Genomic DNA, 23,520 nt, shown 5'->3' on the forward strand with positions numbered 1-23,520 from the left:
GCATGCTGGTGTGATTCACAAATCCTTCAACACACAACAATGTGAAGCCAAAAAGGCAGCCATGGTGGCTATCTGAATCCAGTCACTAAGTGCTTCTAAGTCATTCAAATAAAGCGACTCCCTGGCTCAATAAACCTCCACTGTTCTTGTGCGAAAAATAGGATTGGAGCCCACGTGTGAATAAGGAGCACATCCTAACAGTCTAGCTGCTGGGAAATCATAGACTGGGGTTATCCCTAGTCAAAAAAAAAATATACACACTTCCTAAACCGCCAGCAAACACAAACATGAATCTCTACTCTCTAATGCACTACACTAGTAATATTATGGTAGTCAGGTCCATTTCATTGTATTAGGGTCCCCATGGAGTTTAGAAATTGGGTTTTTGCTGTCACCCTGAGAGATAAAATAAAGCTTCTCAGAACAATGAGATCTGCCTGTATCCGACTTCTACCAATGACAAGAGGCCTGTGAGAGTGGTGGCTGTATGTCGCTTCTATTGCAATCTCTGCACGAAGGAAAAACACTATTGAAAGCAAGAACGTATCATGGCAAAAATGAGCACACATGCAGAATATATGGGTAACAAACCGCATACAGAATCAGGAGGCCTAAGTGTGGCAGATTATAGTAAAACAGTTATTTCAAGATGGATCAGAAGTGTATGATGTAATGTCACAGATAAATGTTAGAAAGCGGTGCAATTGGTTTATTCTAGGCGCAGACAAATAATCCCTGTACACAATCGGAATAGGGGTATTGCTTGACACAATCCCCGATAAATAAATTCTAAAATACAATGTAACCCAATTTGAATGACACTCCGACTACATATATTAAGCAAATATTTCAGCTGCAGTATGGAAGAATTAATAAAAACAAAACGCAGACCTGAGTGTAGCATACTGATTAATTTAACGTAACGTTTACATTAACAGACAAAAATAATGCTGCCTTGTTGAGATGAGTGTTTTGGTGAGACATACTATGGGAGCTATATCAAAAAGAATAAAAGCATAAAGTAACGGAAAACAGCCCTATGACATAATTCATTGATATATACCATTAAATCTCAAATAATTTATAATCGCAAAGACATTGACACTGTGATGAAGTTAAGAAGGCGACAACGACTGGTAGTGAATTCATTAAAACTTCAATGAAGGTTAATAAAACAACAAATCTCATCCCCTCGTGTCAATATTTCGAAACAAATACAATTTTAAGGACCTGCCCTCCTTGTAAATATTTTGCCACCACAAGTTTGTTTTATATGCATCACACACAGATCTTTATCATTCTAACAAATTTATTTTCTCAATCAGCTCTTACGGAACCACTACTAAAATTAAATTACAATCAAATGATCACATCAAAAGAGACCATTATAACCTGTCCATATTTCTTTTCAATTATGATTTGTGCTCATCTGAAAAACAAACAACCAAAAATAAAATAAAAAACAACACGTAATACAAGATTTTGGGGAAAAATAAATTACCGTTCTGCAGCAGTTCATAGGTATTCTGAATAAAATATTAAAAGAAGTCATTTGATGAAAATATAAAGCAAATTTTTTTTAGATCAGCTATTGATCTAATATTTTTTTAACGCTGTCTTTTCTTTTAAGTCTTTTTTTAACCTACCAAAAACACTGCTTGGAAATCGCAGTATCGAATGATCAAATCCTCACGGTTGGCAACGGGTTTAGAAGAGATGTAGTTAGGGTAAGTGCAGATACAGAGGATCAGGATTTTCTTTTAATATAATTATTAAATCCATTTTTTTTAGAGTTTACTGGGATTCAATAAAAAACATCTGAAGGGTCAAACGTTGGGGTTCGAGATTTTAGAAAGAGCCACGTGAAAAATAGCATTTGTTTTTGACATCTTAAAATGATTCCCCTCTGTACACTTGTGGCTAGTAAGAACTAGAGCATAAAGTTCAGGAACCAGATCTTCTATCCTATGTTTGTTTGTGCACTGCTTATTTGTTCAGGATAAATGTATTCCAATGTATTTATTTGCTTCTGTAAAGTCACTTCTAGTGCTATGTGCATATTCCATTGCTTGGCTGACTGGGCAAGAGAGCACATTCTGTTCCTGAATATATATCTGTTTGCAGGGCTATTCTAAGATTACTAGCCATGGATAGAAGGCTAATGGATGCTGCAAGTTCCAGACAGATCCAAGTCGTTTGCCCTTTATTCTTCCCTTTTCAAGAAATCACGGCTAAATAACAGAAACATTTTCTTGGATTAAAAATACAAACAAACAAAACAAAAAACATCAGTCAGCCGATGTTATTATTTGTTGTAATGTTCTGGGCAAAACCGACTGGATCATAGTTGGATGGTGAATTATGTTAAGGTGGCATAGGAATATTTCATGAAACAGGATAGGAGTCCTAAGGCAAATAAAAACAATATTAAAAATATAATATATATTAAAAAGAAATATCTGCAGTTTAGTTGCACTTGGCATGTCCATCCATGTGCCACGATATCAATGTAATTGCTCAAGTTGCCCTGTATCAATGAATGTTTATCTCTATTTGTCTGTATATATATTTGTGTGTCTATTTATAAAAAAAGAGCAGTCTGGGTGAGTGTGGCTGTGTGTGATGGTTTCCTCCCGTGGCTTCACTGGTCAGGCAGCTGCTGGGTGCCCACTCCAGTCATTGCACACTAGTTTGCATCCCGTGGTGAGGGGGCGGTGTGTCAGCCCCCACGTTGCCCACCTGGGAGTAGACATCATCTGGCGTCTGTTGCTGGATCCCTGGCGGGGTCATCCTCTTCTCTTTCTGTCTTCGGTTGCAAAACCAGACTCGAACCACCTCTTTTTCCAGCTGCAGACTATCTGCTAGGTTGGTGATCTCCTGTGCTGAGGGTTTGGGACACTTCAGGAAGTGGCTCTCCAGTGCTCCCTTAACGCTAACCTCGATGGAGGTCCTCTTCTTTCTCTTCCTTCCTTGGGCTGCTATCTTATCGATGCTGGTGGGGCTGCCCGTGGAGGAATCGGCCTCCTCCAGCCACTTGTTGAGCAGGGGTTTCAGTTTGCACATGTTCTTAAAGCTAAGCTGTAGCGCCTCAAACCTGCAGATCGTGGTCTGGGAGAAGACATTGCCATAGAGTGTGCCTAATGCCAGGCCCACATCCGCCTGGGTGAAGCCCAGCTTTATCCTGCGTTGCTTAAACTGTTTGGCAAATTGCTCTAGGTCATCCGAGGTCGGGGTGTCCTCGTCTGAGTGGGGGTCGTGGCTATTTACCCCGTGATGTTGCTGCTGCTGCTGCTGCTGTTGATGGTGTTGCTGATGTTGCTGCTGGTGGTGGTGGTGATGATGATGCCCGGGGTGATCCCCCAGTTCTGGCGTATCTCCCCTGACAAGGCCCGGGTGTACCAGGCTTTGGCTCCCAGGGGGAGGGCTCAACATACCGTTCACAGTGAATGCCCCGGACTGAGAATAAAGTAGAGCTTGTTGCTGCTGCTGTTGCTGCTGCTGTTGTTGTTGCTGCTGTGTCCCTCCTGTCATGGACTGGATGTGAGAAGCGGCTGCAGCTCCCCAGCCACCTGGGTGTCCTTGGTGGGCTCCTAGGTGAGTCGGTCGGTGATGCAGGGCGGCCCCCGGATGCAGTTCGTCCCTCCCAGCTCCCCCCTTCACGTCCTGCTGCTGCTGCTGCGGGTGCTGCGGGCTGCCGGTCATCCCCACTGGGCTGCTGGACCAAGGAGAACCTGCCTCTACCGCCGCTGCAGCTGCTGCTGCCGCCGCTGCAGCCGCGTGTGGAAGCGCCGTGACCCACTGGTGTGCGTGGCTCAGCATGTGTCCACCGTTGCTGGCAGCCATAGCCCCCTGCATGAAGTCACTCTGCACCATCTTCACTGTGGGATCCCCCCGATAGCCGCCTGACACCGAGGTGACTGCAGCGCTACCGGGCTGCATTCCGCCTCCTCCCCCCGAGTCTGAATGCACTATGGAGCCCGGGGAGAGGATGCTGTTGCTGGGGAGGTAGGGGTTAGAAGCAGCCGTGGCCATCGCTTCCCCCCTGCCAGTTGCTATCCACAGGTTTGGGGGTTCCTCTTCTCCTCCCCCGCAGCCTGTGTACGGTTCCCCCTTGAGATGCAGTTTTGTCCTTGGAGGATAAGCCCTTTCCCAATGTCTCCAACTGAGGGCTTCCACCCTCCACCCCGCAGCACTCAGTTCACCTGTTAGCGGCTGCTATTGACAGAGAACAAACACCCAGTCCCCGTGTCCCTGAAACCAGTACAATAGTTCCCTGGCAGCCGTCACTTGTGTGGGTCTTCTCTCCTGGGCATTTAAATAGCTGAATGAAGAGTGCTCGCTTACAAGTTCGCTTGATAGGTCCCAAACTTCCTGTGATGATGCATTACATAAAGTTGTTCTGCTAGAACACCGGATCCCCTTTGGAACAGAATTGGTGCCCCTGTTGTCTGTGCACATGTAGTATCTGGTACATCCTCTTATTGCTGCGGTTTGCTCATCCCTTGCTGCAGCTCAGTGTTTGGGTATTTCTCAGCTGTGTGCCCCCGCTGCAGGGAAGCAGTGCATTGCAAGGCTGTGTGCTGGGATCCCTTCACTACACACTAACTCCAGTGGAAGTTGGCTGGGCTGGGTTGCACTGGAGGCGCTGATCAGCCTCCCCCTCTCTCTCTCTCTTCTCTCTGACAGCTTTGTGTGTCCCTCCCTCACTGAGCGGGGACTGGAGAATGTTTACCCTGCACGGTGCGCGCACACCACCACACTATCCCAAATACTAGGAAGCCGAGTGCAGGGCCCCCGCTGATTGGCTCCACGCTGAGTGATTGACACCAAGGCATTGACTGGCTCAAGATTCGCACCCCCCTCCTTCCGGCCGTTTCGATTGGTTGCTTTTTAATTTAGGCAAAGTGTCGTAGGAGCTGGGAATCTGGACTCCTTAAAAACACACACATTTATATACACTAGTGTGTCTCCCATCAACTTAACTCCTGGGATCAACCAATAACCCCCAGTTACTTCCAGCTTCAAGCCAAGAAGAAAGAGAATTAGAAAATGGGATGTCTCCAACCAACAGTTTTCATTACTGATCATCCCTGGGAAACAATAAAATATTACAGTAAAACTATCAACACCAAATAGATTTGTTTTAAATATGTATACCCTTATATACATAGTACTACATATACATTATAATTTGTAGCAATGCAGATTTTAAGTTGCACGATTAACCATTTGATGGAGTGGCATCAGGTAATTAATGAGGCAGGTATATACTTATGTACTCATTTTCTTTTAAGTACATCTGTGCATTTTCAGAGCAATAAGGGGCTCCACCTATGGTGTTTGGCATAGGAAATAAAACATTTTTTGTGTTCATTTATAATATTCAGCGTCCACCTCTATGAAGGAGGCTCCATATGTAAGGGGAACAATCATGTATTGGTCCGAAAACTTAGAAAGATCATTAAAATGCCGAAGATTAAGCTCGCAGTGCTGAAAATATCACTTCTGTAGAACTTGTGAGGTCTAACATGGTGCCATTTCATATTGGTAACTTCCTTGAATTCCTAGAATTTATTTATTTGCCTGTTATATTAGGCAGCTTTCTATTGAAATCCTTCCTGAAAGAGTTAAGAGGAGGGGGTGAGGTGGATGCAACCAAGCGGAAACATAGCACAGGCAACCTCAGTGATCCAAGGAAAAGAAAGAGAGAGTGGCAACCAAAACAAGGGCGAATTGAGCTTTCCTAAGGGACCTGATCCCAGACTGCTGTACTCGGACACATCCAAAGTTTTCTGAATGAGGATCTACAATGTATGGTGCGCATTGGTGTCTGGAACACAAAGCAAATTTGAACACATATATGTACGAATACACATACACCCAAACATTTTGTGTGATTTTATATATATATATATATATATATATATATATATATATATATATATATACACATACACACATATATATATATATGTGTGTGTGCACTCATTTTCTCCCTATTTTTGTGCATTAAAATATGCCACGATTATATGAAGAAGTGCGTGAGTTTGTTTTAAAATATGACATAATTATGTTAGGAGCATCATTCCACCTCCTCCTCTTCCCACCTCCCTGGCTGTATTGTGTCCCCGCAGTAGATGTGTGACTGAGCTCACTCTACATCACCATCCCGTTAGCTACTCTGCAGTCTATGCGTGAGCTGATCATTAACAGCGGTGGGCGCACACAATACACTTGGGAGCAGGTCCAGCTCTGTCCACGTTTACAATAAAAAAACAAACAAAAAACCCTCAAGAATTAGTATAAAAAAATATAAAAAAAAAACCTTCTGAAACTTCAACACATGTAAAGCGCAATTTTAACATCAAATCTACACACACATGAGTTTTTGTTCCCCGTGTCCTTCCAAGGCTCCAATATTTCTCTATGCAGAAGAGATATAACACAGATCGCATTGAATAAAGCTGAGATCTCCAGGTGCAGGCGGTTAAATAGTCACTGCCAGAACCCCATGTTTTCCTTTCCAGCCGATTTTGCTTGGATCCGGCTCAAAAAAGCGAGCGAGTCTCGTGGTTTTGTTTACACTGAATGGGGAGGATAGGAACCGTGCCATGGGGCCGGCTTTCATTAATATACAGTGAGGATTTTGTCTAAATTACTGCTATGAATTTCACAGTACAAGCTTTCAAAAGACGTCTCAGGTGGCCCGATGCAACGTGATAGCTTCTTAGCAAACATATCTACTTTCCACCTCCAAGATAATCAGGAGGGGAAAAGATGTATACATAACACAAGAAAATATAAGGATGCAACCCTGCAACCACAAATATATACTTGTTTGGAAGTAGTTTTTTTTTTTTTTTAGAATCCCTCCTCTCCTTCCCACCCCCTCCTTTATACAATTCGATTGTTTTGTCTGGAGACAAAAAAAAAAACAACCTAAAGTATAACAAGGGGAGAACAGTTAGTGCTGATTTTCATTTGCATAAATTTTCATATATTTTGGTGAAAATAATAGACTAGTGGAGAGCTTGTCTTAGAGGAGTCAGTGTAAAGGGGGACCTGAGCAAGCTCGCTTCGATGGAGTTCCCAGTAATGCCTTCTTTTTCCTAGGTCACCCATTAAACAACAAAAAATAAATATTTTTTATTTATTGATCCTTACTTATCCTTGAGGATTTGGTTGGTAAGTATAATTTAATTTCTGCGTTGTGTGTGTTAGAAAGAAAAAAATGTTATGGGATTTCTAGTGTTGTGCTGTAATAGTCCAGTATTTTTCTTTAAATAGATCGCATATGCAGTCTTTTTTTAAAGGATACTCATTATTCAAGATCTGTGTTTTCATTGATATGATAAGAGTAATTTATTCTCAACTTCTACTCTGCGGGTGAGAAAATGAGTTATTCTAGACAGTAGTGTAGCATCCATACTGTTACTGTGGTTTTATTTGGAAAAAGAGGCAAGAGTAACTGGTCTGTAGTGTTGGGGTATTGTGCTTTTTTTTTGGGATCCCTGGTCAAATCTGTTAACGTGGGAGGAATGCACGGTTGTCCTCTAACAAAACGATTGTGAATGAATGTTTACAGTGACATTTACTAAATGCTCTGGCTGGAAATTAGTATTCTATCTAGTAAACTGATACAGAACTGGGATTCATCTGGTACAATTGAGGGGGGGTCTCAGGAACACGTCAAAATCTAGAGGGAGAAAAGATCAGAAAGAAGGGGTTATAGAAAGAAGATTACATGATGCATGCCGGCTCCTAACACTGAAAAGGCCTTTCCATCCAGGAGATCATTTTTGTGTCATCGTGTCAGAGACATTGCTCAGGAAAAAGAAAAGTAGCCATATCTGGACGTTTAACCAGATCCGTCACTTATGATGATCCATTGTTATTATTCTTGTGCTTTGTAACTGTGCGCGGATCGCTGTCAGTTATATCATTTGCCAATGTCCGGTGAACCTGTTGACTTTGCTTAAATAGTTTTTTCCCCCATCAAACTTACATCACAAATAGGGCTTGCGTTTTGCTACCGATAGGCCATATAATATATATATATATATATATATATATATATATATATATATATATATATATATATATATATATATCTATAGATATATATATATATATATATAAGTTTAAGGGTTGAAGATGAGAGCTGTGTGTGGGAAAATCAGGGATATTGGGGAGCCTTTTAAATCCCCACTCTTCTGCACTCCTTTCACGCACACTCAGAGGATCTCTTTAAGAGAGATTAACTCTGTGTGCCCCATTGCAACAGATGCCAGATACAGAAGCTCCCTGAAGATCATTTGTTTTCCTGACAGGGAACATTTCTGAGCAGAGCATTCTGGTTGCCATAGAGAGGAAAAGAAAAGGAGGAACACTAGCCACATTAAGCTATATGTTTGTGCACTGGGCTTTAGATAAAAGGGCTCAGCTTTGAACCAGCAACAGTGAACACACTGCAGATCCTTTTAACTTGTTGGAACCAGCTTAATTTTGTGTTAGTTTTTATACATTTAAAACGCACCAGGTAATTTTATTGGTTGTCTTTAATTTTATATGATACGACTTGCTGTGCAAAATAAACTTTTTAAGTGCTCTTTAAGTACTGTTGATATATATACTACCGGCAGGGGGCGCAGCTGGTGAGTACACAGGCAAAAAAAACTTATTTATTCACTTATTGTTGAGTTGCTGGGTGAAGCTGTATCATTTTTTTTTACTGTTTTTGGTTACTCTTAACCCCTTCCAGGACAAATGAATATTCTATTGAGCAGGATCAGCTCTTTTTTTGGGGGAATAGGTTTGTAAAATAATTGTTCCATAGCTTAAAATCCCCAGTTTGGAAATTATTTTTGAAATATACTTGCTATTATTCGTCGATATACTTCATGACCTGTGGGGCTTATTTGGATGCATAATCGGGAATGTATTTTGCAGAAAAACAGTTGTAACTTCTCTAAGCTTGTTTTATATCGTTTCTACTGGAACTCCACCAGTTTTCTTGGAAGTGTTAATTCTAGTTCATAATATATTATAGACATTATTTAAAACCATTTAAAATAAACACGCTGTGATTCGGAAATAGTGCACTGGCCATCCAATACTGAGAAAGCAATCAATGGCTTGCGTTAGTATTTTGATGTTGTGAAAAATATTACAATATCCGTTGTATTCTAGCTGAACATTTTTTACTAGACTGTTTAATGAACTTTTGGAAAAAAAAACAACGATATTTTTTAATTGCCTATACCGAATTCTGTGAAAACTATAAGCATCAAACAAACAATACTTGTACAGAGTACCGAGTCCTCGCAAATATTATTACATATAGAAATCATATATCGAATAAAACATATTTTCAGTGTAAATTATGTGAAGATGGCGAACCGAGTCACTCTTTTACTTGAGTTGGAAAAAGTTGTAACATGTAGAACAGCTTCGACTAGTTATTGACCATACTAGCAACACCCCCCCCCCCCCAAAAAAAAACCGGTTCATAAATATTGTCTCTTGGTTTCGTCACGTGACACGTCATCCAAGTAAGCTACTGACATTACACGAGAATCGGTGGTGTATTATACTGATCGTTAATTAGAAAAAGTTAAACCAACGAATTCGCATTTCAGAATCTCACGAATTTACATTATTTTTACTTTATTGAATTGTTTATACTATATCAATGTACATACGTTTTTCAAATGAATCAATTAACGCAAATTAATCAATTGTTATATTGAACGATCTGTTTATACTATATATATATGAGCATTGTTAGCTTTTGATTTGTCTTGTGAATATTATGAATGTATGCATAGTATAGCTATTGCCACACAAATACATACCATTAAGTTAAGAAATAGTAATGTCTTGTCAAGAAGTGGATTGACCCATTCGATAGTTAATTCCTGCTAAGAAAACGCTTCAGTACAATTCTTGTACTACTGGAGTGTCAGCGTTTTACATTTAAATCCAATTCCATCTAGTTTCCACTCTAAAGTTACATGTTGATGTAATCAATTAGTTTGCGCCAACACAGGGGCGAAAAATGGGAGCGCCGCGTAGTTTCTGTACCCTGCTCCTCCAGTCTATATAATCAGTGTTAAATGACCATAATTCACGCACCAAGCGAACACATTTTTTTCTTGAACCCTAGAATTCCAAAATAAACTATTCTTGTACATTGCTGCCGGTGATCAAAACAGACATAATAAATAATGGCCTCTATTTGCATGCAAAGACGCAACTTCAACAGAACATTTAATTCAAACCTTCTTTTACATTACACAACAAGAAATATACCTTATATTTTATTACCTCTGTAACTGTAATACAGCCTGTATATGACACAAGACATGCTACAGTTTATTTGGTGGCCTGGTGAGAAACAGGGATGCCTCACTTCAGTGTATATAATAGGTGATATGGGGGTGGGGGTAGCGCTGTGAGAGTGTAAAATCAGTGGTATCTTACAGAATGGTCTTTAGCGGGTGATATCTTGTGTGCCTCTATTGAAATAGAAGATGAAAGTAGCAGTATCTGAGATAAGTAGTAATGATTTGTCAGAAACAAACAGGTGAAATTGGTGGTTCCTTATAGCACCAGATACTTTATTTATTTACTATAAAGAGCCATTACGAAGGATAAGAGGAGCTAGATAGCCATGATGGGTTACTAATTGTACCCCCCTGCAGGATATACGTTAGCCTTGTAATGAGATCAGCTACTAGTTAGTTCCTAGGGGTCAGTGGTTGTAAAAAGTCACAATTATATAGGTGCTGTGTGCAGTTACCATGCACTCCTGGGTTGATTATATACATCTGTAAAGGAAGCTGTGTCAATCTTGCAGTGCTGGCCATCATTTGTAAAAACAAGATATCCCCGAGGAGGGGTGCTGGTGGGTCCTACTCCTGCCGCCCCCTTACCAGTCCTTCTTTGACTGCAGTAGGTCGGAACTGTGACTATTATGGTGATGAACTGTGGTTCCTCAGTCCTAGGAGTTTAGTGGTTGATACGATAAGAAATAGTGATACCTCAAGTGTGTTTAGTGGCCGAAATCGCAAGAAGCGGAGGTGTCTCAATGGAGTTATAAGCGGGTGATACAGAATAAGTAGTGGTGCCTCATTACAGTGTTTATAGTGAGTAATGATGCCAGTATTTATGGGGCCTCGTCTCTGTACATTGATTTGGCTTATTTTATTAGTGGCAATTGATCCTGCTGTGGGTCAGTCTGAGGATATTTTTGGCATTTTTTTTATTAACGCGTTTTATTGTACACACAGAATAATATGCTCAGAACACAACTATTGAGCTTCACAGACATAGTGCATTTTGTAATCTCATTGAATCACGGCACATGAACCCACAGAGTGACATCTCACTAAATAGAAGCTTTACATATTTATAATGCTCGTGTATTTTTTTTTTTTAAATTTTTAGCAGGTGACATAATAACAAGTATGAATGTATATAGTATGCACGCATGTATTTTTGCTTATGGACTTGACCATGTTAAGAGACAGCCAGGAAAGCCAGTCATAGCACACACACTAAATGATTGATTGGAGCCTTGCCTCTCCACACACGATTAATAGACTTTCTCCCTGGAGGAGTGAATACATTGCTTCTAACGCCTTTCTCACTACACTACATATTATAATGAATTTGCTGGCTACAAAGTAACTCCAACTGGAGACGTGATAAAGGCTCTGAATTTACCCAACTTTTATCAGATTAGAGGTCTCAAAATTCACTGTACAGTCTATTGCACGAGAATTATTTGCCTATATAAAGCATATCTTCTGTACGTTGTTACACGGATGTAACTGAATGTTAGCTAAGGGACGTACTATATCAGTACTCACAATCTCTTCTGAGCATTAGCTGGCAAATTATAAAGGATTTTGCGATAAAGCATGATTTAGAAAGAGAAATGTATAATAAAGCACAGAAATAGTGAACAAATAACAGAATAAATTAATTGATCAGGCATTTTAGCCTTGTTCCCACAGAAATAATTTCTTTTCCACACGTCAAGACCTTTCCACCCAGCCTATACCCTTTTCTTGGGACATCTCACTAACTTCATGGATGTGTTTGTATGTACAGAGGGGTTTAGCCATTGAAAAAAGCTCAGAGTGGGCGAGTGAGCTTAATAGTCAGGTCTTTGCAGTGTGTATTCTGCTGCTGGAAGATTCAAAGAGAAGAGCATCCAGCGACCTGGCCTGCCAACGGGAACAAAGAGATCTGAAATAAAGAGTCTACAGCTTCCCATGGCTGATTTTATATCTCAATGGCTAGCAGGGGACTGTGTGTGTGTGTGTGTGTGTGTGCTGGCAGGAGAGGGGGCAGGCAGGGATTGATAACACATACAGCATACTCACATAACACATACAGCATACTCACATATATAATAATACTGGATTTGCCGTATAGGCATAATACTGATGTGAAATATGTGATTTGTATTTTAGGACTATTTCTACATAAATCTGTAGAACTATTTTTTTTTATAATAAGGGATGTCACTAAACAAAACAACACTGATCCTGAGAAACTGATACTATTGCATTGCTTATCTGTGTGGCAAAGTGAATGGGGTTGAGCAGCGCATTTGGCTGTCTCAAAGCTGCATACAGTGCAGTACAGACAAGTGGAATGCAATCAATACAATATAACGCTGTATCATGCTTTATCAATATACATATAATACACTGCAAATGGGCCCCCTCATACGTGTACAAGGTGGGTGCAGGGTGAGCAGTGACTGCTCTTTGTCTGCCACGCTGTGCTCTTCTCGGGGGAGAGGGGCATGTGGAAGACCCCAGCCTGGGATTACATTCATCAAAGCATTATTTCCCTGGGGAGAGCAGCACAAATGACCATAAATCCTGATAAAATTGGATGGCCAAAGTAATCTGCAGCGCCCACTAAAATCCCCACACATTTAAAACTGTGCTAATTCTTTTTTTTCTTTCACGTTTTGGTAACAGTAACTCCATTTGTATTTTTTTGTTGAGATTGGAGACAAATATTTTGGAGAGATTCAAAATTCGGAGATACAGTCACAAATACAGAATAGAAGATTTAGAATCAAGACCTCCCAAATGAATAGATTGCCTAGTTTACACATAGGATCAAAGTAAACTGGTGGCTAGGCTGGGACACACATTTAAAAAGTAAACAAAGGGAGATTGATCTTCCTCTTAGTTCCTCAATCCAACCAGATTATTTTTTTAAAAAATTGAGTGTAATTTTGTGCTCTTGATAAATGACATTCAAGAACACATATGCTGCACTCAAAATGTTCTATACGTTTTTATGTTTCTGACAATTGTCAGTTTCACATCACTACTCAAACACTGTAAATTAATTTAGCGCAAACCAAAGCACGTCCCCAGTCTACGATATCACGGTGGGTTAGAGGGCACTAGAGGTGGGATGAGTCCATCAGACATGTGAGGGCAGGATTCTTTACGTTCTATTTTCTCTAATTAGAGGAGTCTTGGAAATGTACCGGAGCTTAGCAGTTTAATGCTGGAAGGCACACAATAAGTAAGGGATAAAAGAATCTGGCACTGAAGTTAGTTTCTCAGTCTGACACATCACTACTTGGGAATCCACTGACACAGTTTTGGATAAAACCGTTGTGGTGCATGTAGAATACATAATGCCTTGCTATAAAACATTCACCCATATCAGAGCCAAAAGAACAAAATATAGAAGTTGAATTTCTGTGGTGTAACAAGAGCAATGTGAGAAAGAGAAAACCGAGGACTGAATTCTATTCTACAGCACACTATATAGTTTGAAAGAATTTGAAAGAAAGAACACATCTTAATGGCAGCACATGGCATAGCTCACCAAGGCAAGAAAAAGGCACCTAGTAAACTTTTCCTTTACAGCCATACTAGTTCTTCCCTTGGTAGAGTAGTATGCTGGTATATGGCTGAGAACACCGGTCTCTGTTTAATTTGACCATTTGCATGCCACTTCCCAGAATCCTTAGTTACACATGGAACGCTGCATGATGTTATGGTGCAAATAAACCCACGGAAGCTAATAATCCATAGTTAGGAATCTAAATACACAATATAAACTAACCATTGTTAATATCCATAAACTGCATTCTGAAACTTGTACAGAGACCATCAAAATATATCGGAGAGGTATACACCTGTACAAGCCTATTATAAACATTTAAGGGACTGAGTTTCAGAGGATTTTATATTGTAAATGTCAATTAAAAGATTTTTTTTATTATAGTGAATGTACACCCGACAATAAAAATTATTATTATTTATCTGTTAACACCATCCCTCCCTCCCAAAAAAAGCAAAAAGCCCCAAACATTTAACCTTTCAAGCTTCACTGAAACAGCAATGCAGAATACTGTAACATTGTTTTACAGCCAGCAGTATTGGTGGCTGCCTGCCAAGTTTTATTGTACCAAGTAGGAAACAGGGGATATGAGAGTCCAGATTACTGTCTTTTTAAACTGATTTGATATATGCTAGTAGAAATAGCCAACTCACAAGTAGATGGGCGAGGAATATCATCATCATCATCATCATTAATTTATATAGTGCCAACATATTCCGTAGCGCTTTACAATTGGGGACAAACACAGAAAACTAATAAACAAACTGGGTACAACAGACAAAGAGGTGAGAAGGTCCTGCTCACATGCTTAAAATCTATGGGCATATTTAATATATGCTTATTTTTTCACTAGACTGCAGAAAAATGAACATCAATTTACAAACCATCATTTTATGAAAGGAAGGATAGCAAATTTGGAAAAGCAATATGCGTAGACTTCTCTATTAAATCTTCTGAAGAAGACTCAAATATGTCACAACAATTTCAATTTTACCTCTAGATACACACTGTGGGCCTGATGTAGAGTCAGATACAAATACAACTATTCAGAGTAAAACGCACTTTTAGCCAAGGATCGGTCACAGTTTGCACTCTGACTGAGACGGATCTCCCCCTTGCACCTCTCTGCGCTTAGAGAGGTGGAACGGGGAATGTAGTGGGCAAGTCTAGCAATGTTTTCATGCTCTGTACTTGCTATGCTGAGTTGAAAGCAGCTACATATAGGTCTCCTAGAGACCTATCTTTTGCGAGTGCTTTCCCCAGGTGCAACAGACCTTGCGGTGTTAAAAAAAGATTCAAAAATGGTGTACACCCCCTCCGAAACAGCATACTGTGGAAATTACGGGATGCAATTTACACTTACAAATTCAGCATAAATTGCGTTCGACTCTACATCAGGCCCAATATAGGAAAACATGTTCCCAGCACACTTTTAAAATCTTTTGCTACAATTACCTAATTTTATCCATGATAAAAAGCCATCTTCCAATTCTTTGTAAAGCGAATAGTTACTATCTTCTCTTCACCACCTGGAAAAACATAAATAAAGAAAGATAGCAGTAAATTTCCTTTATAAACCAATTGTATCATATGACAATCCATGTCAGAATTCAAAAATATATGCTCCAGCAAATGTTCATGTGAAAACCAAACCAGAGAGGGAACAACTCTATATAATGTATGATCTCACACCATGAACTGGTACATGAAAATAGATCAAAGAGTTACAGTAATAGTGAAGATCCATCGATGATTCTTCAGTTGTTTATTAGAATAATACTCACATGTTTGCAGTAAATTACTGTCCCTTTAAGAATATGTTGCCTTGAATGAACCGAGGGTTCTTAAGACCTGGTAACACTTTAGTGTTTGAATTTTCTCAATTATCCTTCAGCAGTGGTACTCAGAGAAATAAAGAGGAAAGCCAAAAGGAAGAATTACCTTGAATATTGAATTATTTTAATTGAAACAAACATCACACTTACAAACAATATAAGTGCAAGTAGCATAAAATACCCATTAAATCACCCCCAAAAAAGGTATAGCAAATCTTCTATCCAAAGAGGAGTCCTTTAGGACTCATACAATTTGATATATATGGGAAAGTTATTGCACTATGTATTATTTTGAATTGTTAAAGTAGAAGTGCCATTGCCTATTCTGTCTACAATGTGTATTTGAGTCTGCTTAGGGAATAGATTGTACCCTTGGCATAGCAGGAAGCACTGGGAAAGTGGCATTTTATTTTTTATTTTTTTTATTTTTCGTGTTCCAAATATATTTAATTCAAGTTAACACAGTGGAATAGATGGTTAAATTCTGTGCCTTAATATACTACTAAATGCATGATACAATGTAAAGCAGTTTAAATAGGCTTTTTTAACATTTATATGTACAGTGTATATGTAAATATTTCTACTCCCTGATACAACTTCATATATTATATATAAAAATGCTATGTATTAAACTGCAAGTTATTCATAATTATCACTAATCTTAGAGTTAAAAGGGCTCCCTGGCATGACTTTTGTTATAGACATGCATATTGTGTATTGCATATACTGTACACTTAGTGCATGATTTAGAGTCGTCTGCAAGTCCTACTGATCAGTGCACAAAGCAGTTTTGGCCAAAGATCAGTCTCAGTTTGCATTTTGACTGGGACCAATCACCGAGTTGCACCTCTCTGTGCTTAGAAAGGAGGAACAGGGAAGGTAGTGGGCGAGCCTAGCAATGTAAGGGCGTGTTCACGCCCTTTACATGCTATTCTGAGTTGAAAACAGCCGCAGATCCTACAGACCTGTCTTTTACGGGTGCAACAGACCTTGTTGTATTAAAAAACAAAGTAAAAAGATAATTAAAATGCATAAAAAAAATGGTGTGCATTCCCTCCCAAACAGCATAACCAGCCCTTGTGCTGTTGGGGTGGGAGCACTATTTTAATTTTTTTGTTTACATTTATTTTCGTACTCATTTATCTGCCTTACAGGGCGCTGTGCATGACACACTTGCACGATGGCCCATAAGGCAAATAAAGAGGCTTGTTTGTGCAATTTGCACAGAATTCTAAGTCGCAAGGCTCTAAAGATTGTGCCCCTTAGAATATTGTGTAAATTATGGGATGCAATTTACAGTTAGGATTTCAGTGTCAATTGCGTCCAACTCTAAATCAGGCCCTTAGTAGCCACTTTATTAGGTGCACCTGCTCGTTAATGCAAATATCTAATCTGCCAATCATGTTGCTGCAACTCAATGCATACACGTATGTGGACATGGTGAAAGGTTCAGTTGTTGTTTAGACCAAACATCAGACTGGGGAAGGATTGTTATCTATGTAACAGACCGGGTGGTTTGAGCATTTGAGTATCAGAAACTGCTAATCTCCTGGGATTTTCACGTCCAACAGTCTCTAGAGTTTACACAGAATGGTGTACTAAACAAAAAACATCCAGTGAGCATAGTTTCTGAGGACAAATATGTCTTTTTCATTTATGAGAGGGGTTAGAGGACAATAGCCAGAGAGGTTCAAGCTTCCAGGAAGGCCATAGTAAACAAATTACCATGCATTACAACAGTGGTACGCAGAGGAGCAACTCTGAATGCACAGCATATGGAATCTTGAAGTGGATGGATATGCCAAATCTCGATTTTTGCTGCAACATGAATCCATCCTGCCTTGTCAACAAAGCAGACTGGAGGAGAATATGTGCTTCACTTTATGGCCATAGCCTACCCATATTCTAATGGCTGCTTCCAGCAGGAAAATGCACCATGCACCAAAAAGTTCACATCTCTAGCTGTCTCCTGAGCATGACCGCCACCAGATCTCAATTCAATAGAGCACCTTTGGAATGCAGTAGAACGGAAAATTTGCAGCATGGATGTTCAGCCAACAAATCTGCAGCAACCGTGTAATCATCATTTGAACATGGAGCAGGACATCTAAGGAATGTTTTACTTTTCCCATAAACTGGCAGAATTGTGGGAGTTCCATGCCATGCTCTTAGAATTCGGGAGAACGCACTGCTCTTTGCCCTTCAATACTTGAATGCCACTGTATGGAAAACTAGTGTCAGATCATACTACATTGTATAAGTTAAGAATGATGTTGAGTGGACTGTAGCATATTAAATCAGGCCAACAAAATGATCTTCAAAAAAATAAAACAAAAAATAAAAATAAAACCAATTATTTGACCTTTTAAGAGTTTTCTAGGACAGAGGTTCAACCCACATAACAATAGTCATAAGTTGGAGAAAAGCAAAGTTGGCTCCTGGAAGCATTGTTACGCACTCATTTTGTGAAAGGCCGTATAGAGTCAGCCCTAGGGTGAATTTTGCAGATGCAGCAATAGTTGTTTTAAATTACTGGCAAAATTCAAAATGGTAAAGGGGTTTTGAGTACCAATGATTTCATTTAACAAATGTTATTTAAATAGAAGGCATAAGGAAAATGGGAGCAGACAAGTGCTTTAGGAGAAATGAGTTATGTTGTGAGGTATATAATTTGCCAATTTTAGATTCCAGCTGTAGGCCCCTTAGTTTATTACTGTGAAAGATGTTGCTGGAGACAAGTTGTCAAAGAGGTTCCCCACTTTTTATTTTGTCTGTACCACCTCCTTTCTAAAATAACTTGTTTTAACAGGTTATATTTACCATACTGAGCTCATAATTGCTGTCCAAAAGTCACAACTACTTCTCCAGTGCTCCTGATTCTTATTTATTATTATACACATATATATGCTACAGCATATTTTGTAGCACTTTACAATTGAGAACAAACACTGTAATAAAACGAAACTGGGTATTACAGACAGAGGTAAGAGGTCGCTTCTTGCAAGCTTACAATCTATAAGACAATAACAATTTGATACACGAGGTTAAGTGCCACATATTGCATATTGGTCCAGCCAGATAGAAAGGGTAGAAAGTGTTAGGGGTCTATTTATCAAGGATTTTTCCTGTGTTAAACCGTGAAATTGCTATGTATTATTGAAGCATCGCAGCAGATATCTCAGATATCTGCTGCTTTGCATTTGCTATCGTTTTTCTGAGCACTCCCCATAACAGTCTATGGGAAGTGCTCAGAACCGCTATGTATTAAAGTCTAACTAGAGAAAATTTTCTCTTTTTCCACATGTTAATGTACGCCAGCTTCAGATGGCGTACATTAACATATCTGAAAACTTTCGCGCTGTCCAAGTCTGTTCTGAAGAGCAGAGCTGGACAGCGCATGTGTGGAGGGATCATGTGATCCCTCCCTGTCACTCATCCTACAGTTTGCAGTCCAGGATGCTAGTGCGCATGCACTAACTTTTCAGTCGGTGCATGCGCACTAACAAAAAAGGAAAAAAAAAAGAGAAGATCCCCGCAGCCTTTAAACTTGAGAAAATACTGCGATGATCAGGTGAGTCACTTCTCAGGGACAGCAGTCTATCGGCACTGCTGTCCCTGAGAAGTTTTTTAATACATAGCTGTTACTTTTCAATCCTTATCAAGGAGATAAGGATTGAAAAGTATCAAGTGAAAAAAATGAAGGGTCATAAATAGACCCCTTAGTGAGCTATATGATCCAGTCACACAACAATGTTGGTCAGAGGGTTGTTTGTGTATAAAAAGAACACATTTAAGACTTGTGTGAACTATGTAGAGGGTGGTAATAGGGTAGAATAGCCCAGAGAGGTTAAGAGGGATGAAGATTTGATAAGCTTTGCTGGAAGAGGTAGGTTTTCACTTCAAGTCCTAGGGCTCGATTCATTAAGGATCTTATCTTGAGAAACTTCTTATTTAAGATTCCTGGATAAAACCATGTTATAATGCAAGGGGTGCAAATTAGTATTCTGTTTTGCACATAAGTTAAATACTGACTGTTTTTTCATGTAGCACACAAATACTTGATAGCTTATTTGTACACTGAAATTTAAATTTGATATTTGTGTGCTACATGAAAAAACAGTCAGTATTTAACTCATGTGCAAAACAGAATACTAATTTGCACCCCTTGCATTGTAACATTGTTTTGTCCAGGCGACTGAAATAAGACGTTTCTTAAGTTAAGATCCTTAATGAATCAGGCCCCTAGTTGTTAGGTGTTATATCTACAATCTAAGATGCAGTTTTGTTAGCTGCCATTGAACATCAATTCAATGGTGGGGGTAAATAATCACACACTCGAGAGTTCGTTTATTATAAATGCAAGTCTGGCAGTATCTCATGATCTATGCTTAGCTTGCTGTGTCTTGGGTGTATACTGTTTCGTATCTCCAGATTTAACTTTGGCTTTAACATTTTTATAAGAACTCTGAAACCCAACCATCTCTCATTCTGACTGGTGCCATAAGGACCATTTAGGACTTTTACTCAGATGTCCAAAGTTTTATAGATAATGGTAAGCATTTAACTAGTCCTGGGAATTTGTTGTCTTTCAGGTATTGGACAGGAGGCTGTCAGCTGTAACCATGGTTTCCAGTGACATCTTGGATTTCCTGGCGACGTGCTGTGGAGCCAACCCAACCATAGACAGGAGAGACTTCTGAAAACACAACTAGTTAAGAAATGCAAAATGGATGTCCTTTACCTTACCAAACTGTGGAAATTCACTTAAACTAGTTTAGAAACTGTTGTTTAAAGCCTGTTCTTATGTAAAACTTAGGTTTTCATAAGAGAGACCTGCGTTGGGCAATGAGTGAAGAAAACTTATTTATTAATTTCTACTATGCCTTAATTGTATTAAGTTAAATAGTAGAGTACACCATTCTTTCAATGTTGCTGGTGTAAATGTGTCCTTGCCAACATGTTCCAGAGGTAAAGGCAGCTGCTATAGAACTGCATGCTAGGCCTGGCAACAGGTATTTCTGAATAGGATCTCTATGGCAGATGTCACAAATCAAAGGTTGCAAGTATGAAAGCTTAAATCCGGAACTCCTGTGTGCAGCTGTCAGCAATGGACAGTGGTTACAAGATGACAAGTATAGCTTACAAAGTGAATTAGAATAAGCTACTCTAGAATGGGGTGGAATGGACATTCCATTAGAGAACCACTTTAATCAGGGGGTAAATGTCTGCTAATGAGTGAAGTATCCACTGTGTTTGAAAAATGTAAATCTGTGATATTAAGAGGTAACTCCAATTAATTATCCTGCTGGTTACTATAGTTTACTGCAATAGTCAATTTATAATTGAAATAGGATTTCTGTATAAAATCTCATAAGTACACTGTTGCTGAATTATGACAGACATATTGCTAATAAGCAATGTTCCTTACCAACATCTCTAACCATGGAAACATCAATGCTTTATTCACAACAGGTCTACCAGAAAGCAGCAACCTTGTATTTGTAGAAACTCAACAGGGAATTTCAGGTAGAAGTCATATTTTATCCATCAAATGTTATTCCAGAAAATGATTTTAAATTCAGCAAAATCATTTTTTGGCGAGTTAGCCTTTCATATCAATTATCCCCCAAGGGAGATGACCAATGAATACATATTTTGAACTCAACCCAAGCTGAATTTACTTCAATCTGTTCTTAAAGGTTTTCAAGCCAAGTAGGATGGTAAAGAATGCTGTTCAGAAGGATCTATATGTCTATTTATCTACTGTCTGCTGGTGAGTAGAAAGTTCTAGTCGGAGGGTCCAATAATTTGTCCAATTATTTACGGAAGGTATACATCCTGTTCATTTACCAACTAATAAGCTGATTATTAATCATGTTGTCATATTACATCTACTATCAACTTCCTATTATGTTATTGCTAAAAAATATATATGTAACCTATAGACAAGAAAGTAATTTAAAGCAAATATATCATTTATTAGAAAAGGATTTATGATCCTCAAAGTGATTCACAGACTTAGGGCCTGATGTAGAGTTGGACGTAATTTAGACTGAAAACATAAGTGTAACTTGCATCCCGTAATTTACACAGGATTCCAAGTCGCACGGATCTTTAGAGAACTGCATTGAATTTAACTACCAGGTTGATTTAATGTGAAAAAGCTATTTTTAATATTTTCAAATTTAACATTTACAAATGTGTACATTGACATTTCTTTGCTCAAGTATGATTAAAAGGTGCAGTATAATGGAAGTGGTGTATGTTTTATTTAGTTGAATATTTAGGTTTAAACGTAAATTTACTCCCATAATACAAAATGACATTTAGAAAGGTCACACATAACAATGCCATACTGTAAATTGATGTTTTTATACGTCATAAGAGAGCTGAGGGGATCCTTCTCCTGAGCAATCCTACATCCTCTGACCATGGTTATCAATGACAGAAGTCATGGCTATAGGAGCCATTTAGTCTATCTTTGTCCCAACATTGTCAAGAAACAGCGTTCAAAAGAAATCCAATGCAGTTGGATCAATTAGTGTATAAAATTTGCTTCAGTAGAATGGGAAATTAAAGAACAATTAATGGGGAAATCCATGTAAACCCATGAAAGTTGTCTGGCAATTTTTATAAACCATATCAGATGATACGTTTGTTATCTATGTCCTATAAATAGTTTTGTACATGTATAACAAGAGAAAAACAAAAACAGAGACAGTACAACTGCAATATATAGCTCAATGCTGCAGAGGTTAATGGTCTAGTTGTCCTTATGTGGATGTCCAGCTTCACTCTTTGTACACTCTTTCTACATATGCAAAACTGTCACATTTGCACACAAAACCAGGTGTCGACAGCAGAAAGGTGATTTTCTAATGTGCTGTTTTTTGCTTGTTTTTTCATGTAGCACACAAATACTTGATAGCTTATTTTTACACTGAAATTTAAAGTTGATATTTGTGTGCTACATGAAAAAACAGTCAGTATTTAACTTATGTGCAAAACAGAATACTAATTTGCACCCCTTGCATTGTAACATGGTTTTGTCCAGGAGACTGAAATAAGAAGTTTCTTAGGTTAGGATCCTTAATGAATCAGGCCCTCGGTTATCAATCATTATCTGAGACATTGCTTGCAAGAGCAAGTAAAAATCTAAAAATCAAAATGTACCATGTTACTAATCATAATTAATTGGGTTTTCTTATTTGTAGACATATGTTAATGCTAGTCCGTTGTTTAGAATTGTCTATATTTTATGTGACAGTCCCTCAACTGGCGCCACTGTGAGTTTTTTATCCGGCCACTAGTACAGTTGACGACCAGAACAGAGCTCAAGTGATCAAACTATTATTTTGATCACACATACGTAGAGATTTCTTTTACTTTTGACTTAAAATATTGCAACATATCTGCCACTCTTTTGGTTGCTTAGGTTTGTCTTTACTCAGCTTCAATTAATGAAAAATTCCAGCAAGAAAGTAGAAGGAACAGGTACACACTGCAAGTTCACTAAAGACCATACAAGATTTTACTCTGAATTAGACCAAGATAACAGTGCTTCCAAACATAAGTTAGAAAAAAAAGTAGTCCCCCAAAAAAGGTAGTAGTTTAGAGATAAAATGACAATTTAAGCACATTAAAACCAGTAACACATTTATACTACAAACTGTTAATTTTAAAAAAATGACTTCAGTTTGATTCAGGCAAGAAGTGTTGTATATGTAGAGACAAAATGCTTCTAGCATGCTGTTAAATATCTTTATTTAGATATGATTGCATATTTGGGAATGCT

At 38.8% G+C, this 23,520-nt stretch overlaps 1 protein-coding gene and 1 long non-coding RNA gene across 2 annotated transcripts; one reads left to right on the forward strand and one right to left on the reverse strand.

The window, feature by feature from the left end:
• Positions 1-1,291: 1,291 nt before the first annotated feature.
• Positions 1,292-4,749, reverse strand: POU3F3 (POU class 3 homeobox 3). Its single transcript, XM_075200195.1, has one exon. The coding sequence runs from the start codon at positions 4,030-4,032 to the stop codon at positions 2,677-2,679; it is 1,356 nt and encodes a 451-aa protein (XP_075056296.1). The 5' UTR covers positions 4,033-4,749; the 3' UTR covers positions 1,292-2,676.
• A 2,196-nt stretch (positions 4,750-6,945) lies between these two features.
• Positions 6,946-21,980, forward strand: LOC142140228 (uncharacterized). The gene is made up of 2 exons (XR_012688344.1): positions 6,946-7,185; positions 20,318-21,980. It is a non-coding gene; the product is annotated as an uncharacterized LOC142140228 (long non-coding RNA).
• The last annotated feature ends 1,540 nt before the right edge of the window (positions 21,981-23,520 follow it).

Source organism: Mixophyes fleayi, chromosome 2 (assembly GCF_038048845.1).
Source record: "Mixophyes fleayi isolate aMixFle1 chromosome 2, aMixFle1.hap1, whole genome shotgun sequence".
Taxonomy (NCBI): domain Eukaryota; kingdom Metazoa; phylum Chordata; class Amphibia; order Anura; family Limnodynastidae; genus Mixophyes; species Mixophyes fleayi.